The sequence below is a fragment of the Halichondria panicea genome, chromosome 10 (genome assembly GCF_963675165.1).
Source record: "Halichondria panicea chromosome 10, odHalPani1.1, whole genome shotgun sequence".
NCBI lineage: Eukaryota > Metazoa > Porifera > Demospongiae > Suberitida > Halichondriidae > Halichondria > Halichondria panicea.
The window spans coordinates 1,303,749-1,319,143 of record NC_087386.1 but is presented as its reverse complement, the minus strand read 5'-3'; the positions used below and the strand labels follow the sequence as shown (position 1 = coordinate 1,319,143).

Here is a 15,395-nt window from a genome sequence, read left to right as displayed (position 1 = left end):
TAGTACTACCACTGTCCAACCCCCGCCTGTAACAGGTACGTACTCACGTGCATGAAAGCTTCAGATTTTGTGTAAGCTATACCTTCAACCATTATCATCAAATCAAAGTTGATGTATAGTTAAAGAAATAACACCATTATGACATAAACCAGCAGTAAACTACCTTCTTGATATGCATGTTCCTACAAACACTTACAGGGGAAATTACGACAGCTACTGGAAGGACATATTCTACTACAGACAATGCAACTCCAGCTTGTGCTAACGAATCAGCTGCCACGTTCATACTGGCTGGAATTGTGGCAATACTGAGTATCATAATAATTATCCTCGTTATACTCTTGTTCTACAAGTACAAGAGAGCCAAACAATCACATGATGTAATGGGAACACAAAATATAGTACAAGCGATTGCTATATGGACATTGATCTGAATGATAACCAGGCGTATGGGAAAGCTAGAAGCACAAGACAAGACAGTGCCACAAGATGGACAAACTACTGAACTGTATGATTACATACCAAATACCTTATTCCAAGGCCACCCTCCAGGTGCTCAAACGAGTGCTATGGACGACAGTGAAGGAGTTGTGTCCAATGAGGTGTACCAGGAGATATCATGAGAATTAGAGTTAAGACACTAGACGACTCCCATGCACTTTGAATACTATATGCATACTTTTTGTGTTTTTGTGCATGACCACACATGCATAATTATTATGACGTGGATTCATTGTGTATTCATCTTGATTAAATATGTGTGTTTATGCATCCACGACAAATGTTTACACAAAGAGTCGAGAAATGAGGGTGAGGCTAGTTAGGTAGATCTAGTGTTAGAGACTGCATTAAGAAATTAGAGAAATGAAGCTCACTATAAGGATTCATTTCTTGCTGTATGTCATCCTAGCAAGTGCTAAAGGTTAGTTAAATAATTAAAGTAATACATACTTTTACTTAATTTTAATAGGAGAGTTTATTCGTCCTTTAAGACATACTTTACCAAATGGTCTTATGTCACTGAGTGGGTCTGATGCTAATGGAGGCTGCCCTCAAGAGTGTGTGGATAATACAAATATTGTTAGCGTTTGTCAATGTTTTGGTAATACACCAACTAACTCAACTCTCATTGGTGGGGTGTGTCCTACAAGTGTGGACACCACTGAGCCAACTTGGGCAAGAGATTTCTTTACTATTAGTAGAAATGGGGGGACACAATTAATAATTGGATTTAACTGGAATACTGGATTCATGCTCAGAGGAGTTGAACTGAAACTGTTTAACTGTCCAACACTGAATACTGACATTCATACCATCAATGTGTGGGAGTCCATCAACTACCCAAACTTCAATCCCCTAGCTGCAACACTAGTAGGAAACTATGTAACAAATGGAGATGATCTGAACTGTAATTCTGTGACAACACTTGTTATTCCAACAGTTTCAATGTTCAATTTCAGAACCTATTACATTGAGTTTGAATTTGAACAAGGAGACAGTAACACTGACATCTTCATAGCTGAGGCTAGATTCAGTGACACAACTATTACCATCCCCAATGAAGTCACCTCATCTCCTCCATCACCAGCTGTCACCTCAACCCCTCAACAACCCTCACCATCCTCAACAATTATCTCAACATTTGTTCCAATGATGTCATCTATGGACACTACCCTATTAAGCTCACCTGTTGTGACTGTGACGACTGCCCCAATTCAAAAAACAAGTTCATCGTATCGATTATCAACAATGCAACTAACAGCGACACCCACACCTACAGTTACACCTATAGGCTTCACTGACTTCTCAACTGACCCCCCACCTAGATCAAGTGACCCCCAGCTGGGTGCAATCGTTGGTCCACTAGTCGGAGTGATTGTTGTACTCATTTTCATTATAGTGATTGTTTTACTATGGAAACAGAAAAGAAATGCAGAAAGGAACAGACCAGAAGGAATCATTCAAACGAACGATCTTACTAATCGGTCCTCTGCAATCGACTCAGAAAACATTGACCTGAAAACAAACCAGGCTTATGGAAATATCGAGCATGGAGAAACAGCTGTAACTGTTGCTAACCTGGTTGCTAACCCTTCCTACGAGAGTATGCCCCCACCCATTGCCCGACAGAGTGTAGAGTATGACTACATTCCTGACCTACTCCATGGCAACACGCCGACTAGTAACAGTGGAGATGGGACTGAGGACAGTAACGGTAGACCTACTTCTGTAGTGTATGAGGAAATACCTGCCTAGCTTCAGCACATTGTACACAAACAAGTGTTTGCAATGTTTACTTTTATGATAATTCACAAAAGCAGTTTGTTTTTGTTTGAAGGGTACAACATTCCACTTAGTAATCCATTTCCTAGCAAGTAATTCGTTGTTTTTAAGTTTTACATACGCGTATAAATGTCGCTTCAAGAGCTTACGTATTGCTTAGCCTCGTTCATAGGTCAACTTTTCCCGTATAGCGCGAAATTTTCGATGTACTTATATTTCGTGGATTGGCCTCTAAAAGCTATTTCGTTGCAGAATGTTCGTGGAATGACTGCTTACCGGAAGCCACACCTTTAAAACTATGCATGTTATAGCAGGTAATTTAATTTTCATGGACTTAATTTTTGTGTAGGATTCTAACCCACGAAATCCGCAAAAATTAAGCCCCTCGAAAATTTCACGCTATACGGTAGATCGAAGTTGGCGATTTAGCGTTAAATTTTTAGAGACAACTCGGTTGGAAACAAGGCTATATACCTATATTGCTTGGTAGCATTTCTAATTGACATTGATATAGCTAGTGCAGTACATACAATAATATCAAGTTGGACCCTTCTCCACACGTCAACTTCCATCTGATGCCTCGGGGAACTGGGGGTGTGGCGCCTTCTGGAGGGACCGCTGGTTCCAATATCAATGGTCCCACATTACAATAGTAAGTAACCCTGTTAAGTGTTGCAATTGTGTATTTTCCAGTGCCGTATAGCTGAAAATTTTCACGAGTGCAAATTCGGGCTAATGTTTGCGGCTGTAATAATTAATTGCGTTTACTGCTCTGCCTCAAAAACTGAGAAATATTTTGCTAAACGGTTCGTACAATACCGTGGCAACTAGTGATCTTCATGGTTAAACGATTTCCTGTTTAAGTTGTACGTTTTGATTTCATTCAAGGCGAGCAATCGATGTAGCATATAATTATACTAATTGACTATTAAAAGAAGTATGGCAAACAATTCCCCAGTATAAACGTACAGCTACTGTACAGCTGTTTAAAGACTACTACCACAGTATAGTGCCAGTTATGTGCATGTCTAACTAGCTGAGTGCTTTTATTTAGCGATGGCTATTGTAATGAGTCTATGGTTGATCAGAGTTTTGCCAGTTCTCATGGTGATGTGGATGGTCAACTCCCAGAATGGTAAATTGGTCATATAGATGTAAAAAAAACTGCATACCATGTGACTGTTAGTGGAATGAACTGGCTCTAGATCGACCTATAACTGTGGTATAATTATAGCTCTTCTTGTGTGGATATGAGAACCTATTGTTTATGATAAAAAAGTATTTCAGGAATTTGCCCAAGCGGTTGAAAATATGATTCCAAATATTAAAGAGGTGATTAGCAACAACGCTTGTGACCGCACCATAATGGCCGTAGCGAGACAAAGGTTGTTTATATAGCGAGGGGTCTGGGGGTCCCCCCAGGGGTTACTTTACAAGAATGAAGTGTGGCAACTTCAATGTTGCTACAAACCTTAACTCTATATATCCACAACTAACCTCGGCGAAATGTTACCCACGAAAATGTAGGTGTGGTTTACCGGAACGCATCAATGCAGTGCATGTAATGAAGCACGAAAATCACCGCTGTTCAAGTTAAACAAAATTTTACCGCATGAAAATCACCTGCTATACAGTAGTCAATTTTCAACAACCTACATAATTATAGCATGTGACATCGTGTGATGTACAATCTTACAACATGATTGCATTATTATGTGCAATATTATCGTGGTTACTGATCCATGACTAAGCAAACACACTGTTATACACATAGTCAATGTAGCAGGACAATTTCATTCTTTGGCTCGAAAGCCTCAGAAGAAATTTCCGTGGGTTGTAATATTCGCCTTTCAATGCCAGGAAACCACACTCACCAATACCTTTGCATGTGATATTCCGGCGTGGGAGTTGCTATAGTAGGAAATTTAAATGCAAATGTTTAGGGAGTGATTGGTGCAAGTAACATATTTACCTGCTCCAAGCGGGTGATAAAACATTTCAAGTGGGTAGAAAATCATCTGCCAACCTGTACTGAAATAAATGTTATTTCATACAGGTGTGTCCATAAGGTTCATGGGTGTGGAACTGACTAGCGGTATCAGCCGAGTTTGTTTGAGTGACATTGGAGAGCAGCTACAAGGAATGGGGGGAGTATCAGACACTGTGGAGGGTCCTGCCCTGGTGTGTGTCACTGACAACCCCAACTGTTGCAGGGCAGTGGACAATCCTAATGGCGGGGGAGTCGGAGAGTGGACAATAAATGGATTTATAATACCTGGTATTAATGGAGACCCATCATCTCGCCTCTATAGGAATCGAGGTACTGGTCTGCTGCGAATCAATTATCGACCTAGTGCTGAAGGCAACCCCTTACAAAGTGTAACTGGACAATACTGCTGCACGATACCTGATATGAGCGGTGTCATCCGGACACTCTGTGTTGATGTTACACCCGATGGTGTGTTGTGATTTGACAACATTTGAAATTCCTATATAACACCTCAGGGGGATGATATTGATACACACATGCACTTATATCTATCTCGATTATTGTTGTACAGATGCAGTTTGCAATACATTAACTATACCACTACCTAATGCTACCAGTACGGCTACTGTAACAGGTAAAACTGCAAATTATGTACATGTACATGCATATATGTGCCTTCAACCACATCCCATGGTGTGCATTAACACATATGCCAGCAGTAATGCTATTGCTATTGTTATAATAATGTGTGTTCACTACCATTCTTGAAAATACAATCCCTAATTATAGGAACAACTCACCAACAGTGCAATTAATAATACACCTGCAATTATAGGCTTCACTGACATCGTGCCCCCCACAACTGACCCCCCACCTGGATCAAGTGACCCTCAGCTGGGTGCAATCGTTGGTCCACTAGTTGGAGTGATTGTTGTACTCATTCTCATTATAGTGATTGTTATGGTTACATGTACATCGCGGAGAAAGAAAAGAAATGGACAATCAGAAGGAAACATTCCAACAAACGATCTTACTAATCGTTTCTCTGCAATCGACTCGGAAAACATTGACCTGAAAACAAACCAGGCTTATGGAAATATCAAGCATGGAAAAGCAGCTGTAACTGTTGCTAACCTGGTTGCTAACCCTTCCTACGAGAGTGTGCCCCCACCCATTGCCCAACAGAGTGTAGAGTATGACTACATTCCTGACCTACTCCATGGCAACACGCCGGCTAGTAACAGTGGAGATGGAACTAAGGACAGTAACAGTGGACCTACTTCTCTAGTGTATGAGGAAATACATGCCTAGCTTAAGTACATTGTACACAAACAATTGCTTGTATGTTTTACTTTTATGATAAATATTCACATTAGCAATTTGTTTTGTTTGTTCAAAGCAACAAAATTCCACTTAGTAATCTATTGCCTAGCACTTAGCAATCTATTACCATTCTCATTATCATTAATTAATCAATTACCATTCTCATGAATTGAAGCTAATTGGTTGATTTTAAGTTTTACATACGTGTGTATATAATGTCGCGTCAAGATGAGCAAAGAGCTTAGAACTACTTAGTCAATGGTATAGTGCAGTGCAATATCAATATCAAGTTTCTCGACCTGTCAACTTCTATGTGGGGACTGTTTCTATACCATTCAAATTTGGCGTTGGACCTAAAATCAAAGGCCTCACTATAGTACAACTTGTTGGCTATTTCGACTAAAGATGCACTCAGTTGTGTATTTTCAAATATCTTTTTGTATTTACATGTCTACCCCTGCAACTAGTTATTCATGGTTTAATGGTTTCCTGTTTATGTTTCATGTTTCATTGAGGAGGTGGAAATCATAGCTATAGAAGAGTGGCTAACCAAGTAGCTATTGTACAGCTGTTACTACCACAGTATAGTTCCAGTTTTGTATGTCTAACTAGCTGAGTGCATTTAGCTATGGTTGCTGTAATAAGTCTATGGTTAATGAAAGTTTTGCCATTTCTCATGACAATATTGATGGTCAACTCCCAGAATGGTATATAACTGTCATACTCCAGATCTGTATTGCAGAATTTTGGCATACAGTTATAACATTGCATATACCTGCATGTGACTAGCTGTAATGTGGAATGACTGTACTGGCTATTAGCTGGTCACTCTTGTGTGGATATTTCCATTTTCTTTCCATGAATATAGCTATGTTATTCCACACATACAGGTGTGTCCATCAGGTTCATGGGACAAGAACTGATCAGTGGTATCAGTCGAGTTTGTCTGAGTGACATTAGAGAGCAGCCATCACGAGCTAATATATCGGATGGAATACCAGACACTGTGGAGGGTCCTGCCCTGGTGTGTGTCACTGACAACCCCAACTGTTGCAGGGCAGTGGACAATCCTAATGGTGGAGTAGTCGGAGAATGGACACTAAATGGATTTGAAGTACCTGGTATTAATGCAGACCCATCATCTCACCTCTATAGGAATCGAGGTACTGGTCTGGTGCGAATCAATTATCGACCTAATGCTGAAGGCAACCCCCTACAAAGTGTAACTGGACAATACTGCTGCATGATACCTGATATGAGTAGCGTCTTCCTGACACTCTGTGTTGATGTTACACAAGATGGTGTGTTGCGATTATTTTATGACAACATTTCGAAATGCCTTTAATATTATAACACCTCAGGGGGATGATATTGACACTTATATCTATCTCATTATTGTACAGATTCCGTCTGCACTACATCAACTATGACACTACCTACTGCTATGGCTACTGTAACAGGTAAAACTGCAAACTACATGTAGGTAGGTCTAGCAACTGAATATGTTCCTTTAATCACATCCCATGGTGAGCATCAAAATAATTTAGCTAAATAAATAACACATATGCCAGCAGTAATGCTATTGTTAATACCGTGCTTTCACTATCATTCTTGATATGCATGGAAATACAATCCCTACTATAAAAACAACTCATCAACAGTGCAATATAATTATACAGACACCTACACTTATAGGCTTCACTGACACTGTGCCCCCCACAACTGACCCCCCACCTGGATCAAGTGACCCCCAGCTGGGTGCAATCGTTGGTCCACTAGTTGGAGTGATTGTTGTACTCATTCTCATTATACTCGTTATCATTGTAGTGATTGTTATGGTTACATGGTGGAGCCAGAAAAAAAATGGACAGTGGAACAGAGAAAGAAACATTCAAACAAACAATCTTACTAATCGCTCCTTTGTAATCGACTCGGAAAACATTAACCTGAAAACAAACCAGGCTTATGAAAATATCGAGCATGGAGAAACAGCTGTAACTGTTGCTAACCTGGTTGCTAACCCTTCCTACGAGAGTGTGCCCCCACCCATTGCCCAACAGAGTGTAGAGTATGACTACATTCCTGACCTACTCCATGGCAACATGTCGGGTAGTAACAGTGGAGATGGGACTGAGGACAGTAACGATGGACCTACTTCTCTAGTGTATGAGGAAATACCTGCCTAGCTTGTACATTGTACACAAACAAGTGAATGTATGTTTACTTTTATGATAAACTATTCACAATTAATAGCAGTTTGTTTTGTTTGGTCTAAGAGAAGTGCACAACATTCCACTTAGTAATCCATTGCAACGTCATGAATTGGTTGTTTTTAAGTTTACATACGTGTATAAATGTCGCTTTCAAAAATGAGCAAAGAGCTTATAGCTACGTATTGCTCATTTGCATTAATTTACTCAATAATAATATCAAGTTGAACTCTTCTCGACACGTCAACTTCTATGGGAAGACTGCTCCTATGCCATACAAAGAGTAACTGCACTTGGCGTTAGACCTATATTATATCAAAAGCTGGCTGTACAACTTGTAGACTATGTTGAAACAGTTGGAGTGTGTATTTTCAACTACCTTAAGGTGACATATTTTCGCGTGTATTAATTTCTGCTATTTCTGCGAATGAGAGTAAAATCGCAAAAATTAGTACTCGCAAATAATTGGCCGCCCTCTTGTTTAATGTATCCAGATCGACATTTCGCAAAAAATTATACCGCAAAATGTACAAAACTGTAAAAACGCAAACAAATCTACCTGTGAAAATATGTCACCTTAAGGTATATTTTTGTGTACAATGACAATAAAATATGTTATATGTACCTCTGCAACTAAACAATAGTGATTCATGGGATTCCTGTTTATGTTTCATTTCATTGAGGATATAGGTGGCATAACGTTAGCTAACCCAAGCTATTGTTAATATATACTACCACAGTATAGTGCCAGTTACGTGTAACTAGCTGAGTGCATTTAACAATGGTTTCTGTAATGAGTCTATTGTTGATCAGAGTTTTGCCTTTTCTCATGATGATGTGGATCGTCAACTCCTACAATGGTAATCATACTCGAAATCTATGTAAACATTTTGGCATACATGCAATGATTTTATCATAAAATTGCATACCTGTGACTGTAACTATAGTGGAATGACTGTACTAGTTATTAGCTGGTCGCTCTTGTGTGGATATTTCCCTTTTCTTTTGAAAGCTATGTTATTCCACACATACCAGGTGTGTCCATCAGGTTCATGGGACAGAAACTGATGCAACTGACTATCCACAGTCTTGAGGGCAGCCTCCATTAGCATCAGATTACCTGATATGAGCGGTGTGTCACCCAAAGACTCTGTGTTAATTAACGTGACGCTCGATGGTGGGTTGTGATTTAATTAAGCACATTATTATACATCATTTCGAAATGCCTACCACCCCAGGGGGATGATAATCATACACTTATCTATAACTCATTATTGTACAGATACATGCATGTATATAGTCTGCAATCAACTCTGACACTATCTATACTGCTAGCCTCGTTCCTTTTTCTTGCTGCTAATTGTCATTGTTCATGCATAAATAGTAGGTAGCAAAAAAAGAATAGACGAAACGAGGGAGCAAGAAAGAAATGGGTGTACTTTAACTCTATTTCTTTCTTTATTCCGGCCCGCGCGCGCCTCCAATTAATACCGTATTTTATCTTTGAACGATTGAAACTGTAATTATTGAATGACTGTGATAAAGAACAATCGACTCAGAAAACATTGACCTGAAAACAAACCAGGCTTATGGGAATATCATTAAGCATGGAGAAACAGTTGCTAACCTGGTTGCTAACCCTTCCTACGAGAGTGTGCCCCCACCCATTGCCCAACAGAGTGTAGAGTATGACTACATTCCTAACCTACTCCATGGCAACACGCCGGCTAGTAACAGTGGAGATGAGACTGAGGACAGTAGACCTACCTCGATCTGTAGTGTATGAGGCTATACCTGCCTAGTAGCTAGCAAGTACATGCGGTGTACACAATTCCTTGTTTACTTTTAAAATTCATTATAAAATATAGCATAGCAGTTTATTGTTCATAACATTCCACTTAGTACTCTCCATTGTCTATGTAACTATTGTCATTGAAGTGAAGCTAATTAGTTTTCCTTTTAAGTTGTACGTACGCGTATAAATGTCCCTTCCAAAAAAGAGCTTATAGCTATATTGTTTAGTTGTACGGGAAGTGATGGATGGGTGGGTGGTTATGCCTACCAGCTGACTATGCATGCATGCCTGACTGGCCCCATGGGAGATCATGCTTGACATATCCGACAAATGATGCTTGCCTATAAATGTCTACACGCTCAGTCAACTACGGTATATACAGCAATAGCAAGTTATAGGCAACCAGTCATTCACAGTAAAATTGATACAGTATAATAATAATGGTGAGTTGTATAGAGTTAACTATGGTAGTATTTTAGCTATAGGAATTAATACTGTTCAGGTTACTAAGCTGCTCAAACCTCTCTACTTGCAGAAATACAATACTAATTGTGGAGCTGCTCTATTGATAGCAATTTTCATTTGCACAAGCTGGATGACAACAGAAGGTAATGCATGTATACTTCTGAATCAATTGTCAGGCTACAAGGACTTCATTAGATGCATGCAGTATGAAGTGTATGCATGCACATGATGTTAGTACACATGATTATGTTAATAGCGAGTCAATTTGCAACATGTAGAGAATTTTTTCTTCTGTATCTATATCCTGAGTGTGCATACTATCCTGGTGGCTATAATTATATATAATTGTACTAAACTGGCTCTTTTTGCAGGTGTGACTATCTTACCCAGTGCCTCACAGTCAACCATGGAACCACCTGCAACCATCAACTATTCCACTCCTAGCCACAGCATCCTACCCACAGCAACATACACTTCGATCACACAAGGTAAGCAATTAAAACACTGATACCGTAAAGCAGGTAAATTTCGTTGGTGCAAATTTTCATATGAACTACCAAGTTCTGTATTAGAATGGTGTTTTAATTTTCAGATTAATGCTCTAATACGAAAAATACAAACATTTGCAACCATGCACTCAATGACTATACATTTTCCCTTGCAGCTACATCAAATGGACCTAGTACCTCACAATCGTCCTCACAATACCAGACGGAGGTCTCCATGAGCTCTACTATTTCAACCAGCAGTATTGCAAACACACAACAATCTTCATATTCTACAATCCCCCACTTGTCATCTTTGCTTTCCCACTATACACCAGCCACATCCTACCCATCACAAGTGCCTACAAAGACAGTGGCCTCTACAATGCGAGTCTCAACTTCATCATCTATACTACCACAAGGAACACCATCGCAATCCACTTACTCTACGCTACAAACGCCACCCTCCATAACGAACATGCATCAAACAACATCGACGATACTGCTAATGCAAGAAACAATACCACCATCACATTCATCTGACCACACCTCACACTCGGAGACAATCATTTTTAGCCTAGCTGGAGTCATTGTGGGCTTAAGCTTGATAATCATACTCCTGGTATTAGCTTTGGTCCTCATGTTGATTCATAATCGCAAACTGAAGAAGCTACTTACTCTAAGTAAAGATCCGCAAACTTATGAGGTTCCAATAATGACTAACTTTGCTGCTGTAAGTCAGAGCTCTGTAAGCACGCCTTCCAACGATTCTATCAATAAAAACATGAGCTATAACCAAAGCTACGATCGACTACTTCAAAACCACAACTCCAGAAAGTTATCAAATCCAAGAAGGCTACCTCAAGATTACGAGCTACCAGTGATATCAAATATTGCAACAAACAGGCACACTGCTCTAAGCTTGTCCACTGAATCACTTGACAATGATAGAAATCACGGGTATGGTAGCTTAGTATTTCAGAACCACAGGCAACCGAGCAAAGTATCTCCGTCAAGAATACTACCTCAAGACTACGAAGTACCCGTTATCTCAAATATTGCTGCAATGAGTCAAAATGGCCTGAACTTATCATCTGAATCAATTGGCTATGACTTAAACTCAAGTCCATACGATACAGTGTTACTCTCCCCTCTACCTAGCGGTGTGTATGACTACATATCCGAGCGACCGAATGACGAAGAAGAGGTTACCATGGTGATTGAGCTTGAAAGTGAAAGTGAAAGACTTAGACATGCATCTACTAGAACTTATGAAGAGGTGCAAGTTTTTGATGATCTCCAACAGAAAGAAAAATAATGCACAAAAATAGTACTTTTTAGTGATGTCTGTATACATGTAAGCTTTTCTAAGAGCATAAAAACAAATTCTTAGTTAGCTATTAATTTTGTGTTTGTGTCCTATAATGTTCTTTGCTTCTTTCATTGTCAGAATTTTCGGCTTGTTTCTCTCAATGTACTGTATGGGGTGCATGAGTTGGTTAATGGACAGGCCGTTTCTATGCTGATTAAGAGTTGCTAGGGTAGCCTGAGGCATAGGGTGATAGAATGACAGAGCTATGCAAACAGACTCACACACGTATATACATGTACCACAACAATGCATGAGAGAATTATCTGCATGGCTACATATTTGATTTTAGCAAAAGGTCATGGATCAAACAGTAGGGGCATACTAGGAAGCTTTGTTGTAGGCCCTTCCTTTCCTGTATGCAAACACATGTACATGTACACATGCAAACACAGAGACAGCCTACTTAGTGACATCATAGACATGATAGTAAGGTGAAATAATTAACTATGAGGCACCATTTTTTACATATGTGCACTGTACCCAAGGATACACCCAGTGGTGCACAAAACTACCACCTGGGATTGAAATCTGGTCTACATGCAGCATTTGGGTAATTATTATTATACCACCACAGCCTAAAATCTGTAATTATTTTTTTAAGCACATTTTATTGAAGGTTGAGAGAGCAACTAGATTACGACTCACTGCTTTTGTTTCTTCCAGTGTGGTATAGTGGTGTCCAGACTGGGTGCTCGCATAGATATTGTCCACCTGACGTTGGGTGGTGTCCATGGAGAATCGTATCAGTGACAGCTGGCTTCGTATCAGGTCAGTCAATGCAATGGAAGCGGGAGAGAATGAGGAGAGAGCTGTATATGTGTGTGTGAGTGGGGGGGGGGGGGGGTTAGTCATGCATATATAATTATCGATGTACCATATATAATAGAGTTGTGTGTACACATGTATGTGAGTGTGTCTTCATGCATGGATAAGGCTTTGAAAGTGTGGGTGTTTGAAAGAAGAGCACATACACAATTATGGGAAAGCTTCCTAATATACACATACACGTTACTAGCGTGTCGGGAATTTGTACGGACCTTAGGCACAGATAAGGCGAAGGCTGTCTCTATTGTACCCATCTATGGTCATCTAACTACCAGCACACATGTAGGGGTGATCTAATCATCACTGCATGAGCTCAAAGCCTATGGGATACAATATTAATAATGGGAAATTTGCATGCAAATGCATAGAGAGGATATGCGTCAGCCTACAAAGAAATGAATCATGAGTAGCTAGCTGGTTAGAAAATTCCCCATAATCAATGGACCTGAATAGCCGCACATCTGTGCTTGTAGCCACACTGTACATGCCAGTGTACACATTGCAAGTCCCTAGGTGATTGACCTTTGCCCTCAGGGGTTAATGAGGCGTAGCACAGACAAGCATACGAGAGACTTTGGGTGGCCGGCCAGCTGCCAATTAAAGCCTGAAAGGCATCCGGAACATGTAATTGGGGCTAATCTAATTAGCTATAGAAATTGACAGTATATACCTTTGATATAACGAGGCTCGAAAATTTACAGAGTATAACAACTTGATCTGTGTACATACACATACATACTTTGGACACACCTGGAATGTAATCATGGCAACCAGAGTACCTTACCTTCAAGTTTTGCAGCTGGTAGTACATAGGGAAGAATAGGAGTGGGCAGAGGGTGGTCGGGGAGATCAAATGTTGTAGGGTACGAGGCAGTCTGTACCGAGGCGTCTTGTTGATTGTTATGACGGCATTGTTTAGTCTTAGTCTTAGTGGGGGGTTGTTTATCTTTGGAGGGTGAGAGGTCAACTGCTGATTGGGAATAGCTGGTCTCACTCCTGTCTGTATGAATGAAATTAGAACAAAGTTACATATTTTAACACGTAATACATGTACATGTAGGCCTAATGTCGGCATAATGGGTACCGTACTACTAGAATATGTTGCAAGTGAAAAACCTTTGCAAATGAGCCATAAATCAGCAGAAAATTTGACCTTTTGCGATCTAACTATTGGATTCTGGCAAGGATTGCGTGTCGCATCAGTACCAGTTTAGGTTTTTTGCAATGTTATCATTGTAAAGTAATAAACGCTCGCAAAGTTCGCATGTAAATTCGATGCTCACAAAACATTCTTGGTACTAGGACAACGCTTACCTGTACACATACACACAAATCACTAGAGGCTATCAGTTGCTAGGCTAAGAAAATTTATATGCCTGAGGCTGTCTAGCGTCATGCGTACATGCGTGCATGCCTAGTCATGTGCACCCTACAATTGATAAGAATGCATAAGTTAGAAAATACCACCCACTTACCTGCATCTGTCATCCCCTCATCACTGAAGCTTGTGTACTGGTACTCTGTCCCCTCGTCTCCTGACCCCGCCCCCTCAGACACCACCCCCTGACTACTACTACTAGTTTTTCTGCTCGTAGTAGTAGCGTGACTGATAGTGCTCTTTGTGTGACTGTTCTTTGTGTGAGTGTCTCTAGTATTTGTGAGGGAGTCAAAGTCTTCATCTACACTGTACGTGTACTCATCTTCAACAATAGACAGTTTCTGCTCGGGGGAGGTCGGATGATAATTGTCAACTGCTTCTTCAACGCGACCCAGTTCATCAACAGTATGTACATTCATTCCTTCTATTGACTCGGAGGGGGTGTGGTCACCATCACTTTGATAAGGGGTCTCCAGTTGGTCGATGGAAAATATGTTTTGCCTGATGTGCTCTGAGAGGGAAATTGAAGTTGATAGCTCCTCACTCAGCTGTAGATCAGAAGAGTCATCTTTGTCATTGCGTACAAATGAAGAGTTTATTGACTTGGTGGATTTTCGAGGTGCAACTTTTACTTGTTTTTCGACTCGGTCTGAAATTGATACGCTTAAATCACTGACATTTCTTATATTCCCAATAAAATCACTCGCTTCTGAAACATCTTCTGTGTCTGGTTGAGGTACGGCTGCTGCACTCAGAGGTGAGAGGTCACTGACGCTACTAGAGGTTACCTCTGACAGTTCACTGAGGTGTAACTCAGACACAGCATGGAGGTTTGGGTCAGCACTGAACGATCTTCTATTAGCTGATAGTTTTCGTACTTCTTGACCAGATTTGGCCCGTTGTGTGGCAGTACTCCTAACTGGTGTCTTCAAGAATAGATCAAGGTTAGAGGATTTATCGTTTTCAATATCATACAGAGCTTTGTTCATCTCATGATCCACTTCTGCTGACTCTAACAATTTTGACCAGTCGATTTCTTGACTTCTAGAGCCGTGATCTTTAGTCTCCTTGAGGTAGGATCGTAGATCATCATCATCACTAGAAGACATAATAGTTAGACACTCGATCAAGGGCCGGCTGTAAACAGAGCTACGTACATAGTAACCATTCATGAATTAACTTCAAAGAAATGGGTTTTAATTAGAACGTGATTTGTTTACAAGTGGGCTTCAATTAGAGTAAATTAACTAGGGGGCGTGGCCTTATTAG

The 15,395-nt window shown here is 40.2% G+C and overlaps 5 protein-coding genes and 1 long non-coding RNA gene across 6 annotated transcripts; 4 read left to right on the top strand and 2 right to left on the bottom strand.

Annotated features, from left to right (window-relative positions):
* The first annotated feature begins 798 nt into the window (after positions 1-798).
* Positions 799-2,347, top strand: LOC135343218 (uncharacterized). The gene is made up of 2 exons (XM_064540210.1): positions 799-922; positions 971-2,347. Exons 1-2 carry the CDS (start codon positions 865-867, stop codon positions 2,254-2,256), a joined length of 1,344 nt encoding a protein of 447 aa, XP_064396280.1. The 5' UTR covers positions 799-864; the 3' UTR covers positions 2,257-2,347.
* A 697-nt stretch (positions 2,348-3,044) lies between these two features.
* On the top strand, positions 3,045-5,584 carry LOC135343219 (uncharacterized). The gene is made up of 4 exons (XM_064540211.1): positions 3,045-3,418; positions 4,340-4,741; positions 4,845-4,907; positions 5,109-5,584. The coding sequence occupies exons 1-4, from the start codon at positions 3,340-3,342 to the stop codon at positions 5,582-5,584; spliced, it is 1,020 nt and encodes a 339-aa protein (XP_064396281.1). The 5' UTR covers positions 3,045-3,339.
* LOC135343220 (uncharacterized) lies at positions 4,054-4,481 on the bottom strand. The gene is made up of 3 exons (XR_010397102.1): positions 4,374-4,481; positions 4,256-4,309; positions 4,054-4,194 (listed from the first exon to the last, which is right to left on the bottom strand). It is a non-coding gene; the product is annotated as an uncharacterized LOC135343220 (long non-coding RNA).
* Positions 5,585-6,082: 498 nt separating the features above from the next.
* LOC135343209 (uncharacterized) lies at positions 6,083-8,522 on the top strand. The gene is made up of 4 exons (XM_064540205.1): positions 6,083-6,303; positions 6,487-6,897; positions 7,000-7,056; positions 7,292-8,522. Exons 1-4 carry the CDS (start codon positions 6,225-6,227, stop codon positions 7,780-7,782), a joined length of 1,038 nt encoding a protein of 345 aa, XP_064396275.1. The 5' UTR covers positions 6,083-6,224; the 3' UTR covers positions 7,783-8,522.
* A 1,407-nt stretch (positions 8,523-9,929) lies between these two features.
* On the top strand, positions 9,930-12,014 carry LOC135343207 (uncharacterized). The gene is made up of 4 exons (XM_064540202.1): positions 9,930-10,044; positions 10,137-10,209; positions 10,438-10,554; positions 10,731-12,014. Exons 1-4 carry the CDS (start codon positions 10,042-10,044, stop codon positions 11,867-11,869), a joined length of 1,332 nt encoding a protein of 443 aa, XP_064396272.1. The 5' UTR covers positions 9,930-10,041; the 3' UTR covers positions 11,870-12,014.
* LOC135343206 (uncharacterized) lies at positions 11,828-15,347 on the bottom strand. Its single transcript, XM_064540201.1, has 4 exons — positions 14,224-15,347; positions 13,533-13,748; positions 12,569-12,732; positions 11,828-12,028 (listed from the first exon to the last, which is right to left on the bottom strand). The coding sequence occupies exons 1-4, from the start codon at positions 15,296-15,298 to the stop codon at positions 11,945-11,947; spliced, it is 1,539 nt and encodes a 512-aa protein (XP_064396271.1). The 5' UTR covers positions 15,299-15,347; the 3' UTR covers positions 11,828-11,944.
* Between the last annotated feature and the right edge of the window lie 48 nt (positions 15,348-15,395).

Bases quoted from the DNA above. Each gene is read 5' to 3' on its own strand.
- LOC135343218 (XM_064540210.1), top strand. From the start codon at position 865: ATGAAGCTCACTATAAGGATTCATTTCTTGCTGTATGTCATCCTAGCA. The intron at 923-970 runs GTTAGTTAAATA...TAATTTTAATAG, and splicing joins CATCCTAGCAAGTGCTAAAG to GAGAGTTTATTCGTCCTTTA.
- LOC135343206 (XM_064540201.1), bottom strand. From the start codon at position 15,298: ATGAATGGTTACTATGTACGTAGCTCTGTTTACAGCCGGCCCTTGATC. The intron at 13,749-14,223 runs GTAAGTGGGTGG...TCATTCATACAG, and splicing joins TGAGGGGATGACAGATGCAG to ACAGGAGTGAGACCAGCTAT. The intron at 12,733-13,532 runs GTAAGGTACTCT...ACACATATACAG, and splicing joins ACCAGCTGCAAAACTTGAAG to CTCTCTCCTCATTCTCTCCC.
- LOC135343219 (XM_064540211.1), top strand. From the start codon at position 3,340: ATGGCTATTGTAATGAGTCTATGGTTGATCAGAGTTTTGCCAGTTCTC. The intron at 4,742-4,844 runs GTGTGTTGTGAT...ATTGTTGTACAG, and splicing joins TGTTGATGTTACACCCGATG to ATGCAGTTTGCAATACATTA. The intron at 4,908-5,108 runs GTAAAACTGCAA...CTGCAATTATAG, and splicing joins CAGTACGGCTACTGTAACAG to GCTTCACTGACATCGTGCCC.
- LOC135343207 (XM_064540202.1), top strand. The intron at 10,210-10,437 runs GTAATGCATGTA...CTCTTTTTGCAG, and splicing joins AAGCTGGATGACAACAGAAG to GTGTGACTATCTTACCCAGT. The intron at 10,555-10,730 runs GTAAGCAATTAA...TTTCCCTTGCAG, and splicing joins ATACACTTCGATCACACAAG to CTACATCAAATGGACCTAGT.
- LOC135343209 (XM_064540205.1), top strand. From the start codon at position 6,225: ATGGTTGCTGTAATAAGTCTATGGTTAATGAAAGTTTTGCCATTTCTC. The intron at 6,304-6,486 runs GTATATAACTGT...CCACACATACAG, and splicing joins GATGGTCAACTCCCAGAATG to GTGTGTCCATCAGGTTCATG. The intron at 7,057-7,291 runs GTAAAACTGCAA...CTACACTTATAG, and splicing joins TGCTATGGCTACTGTAACAG to GCTTCACTGACACTGTGCCC.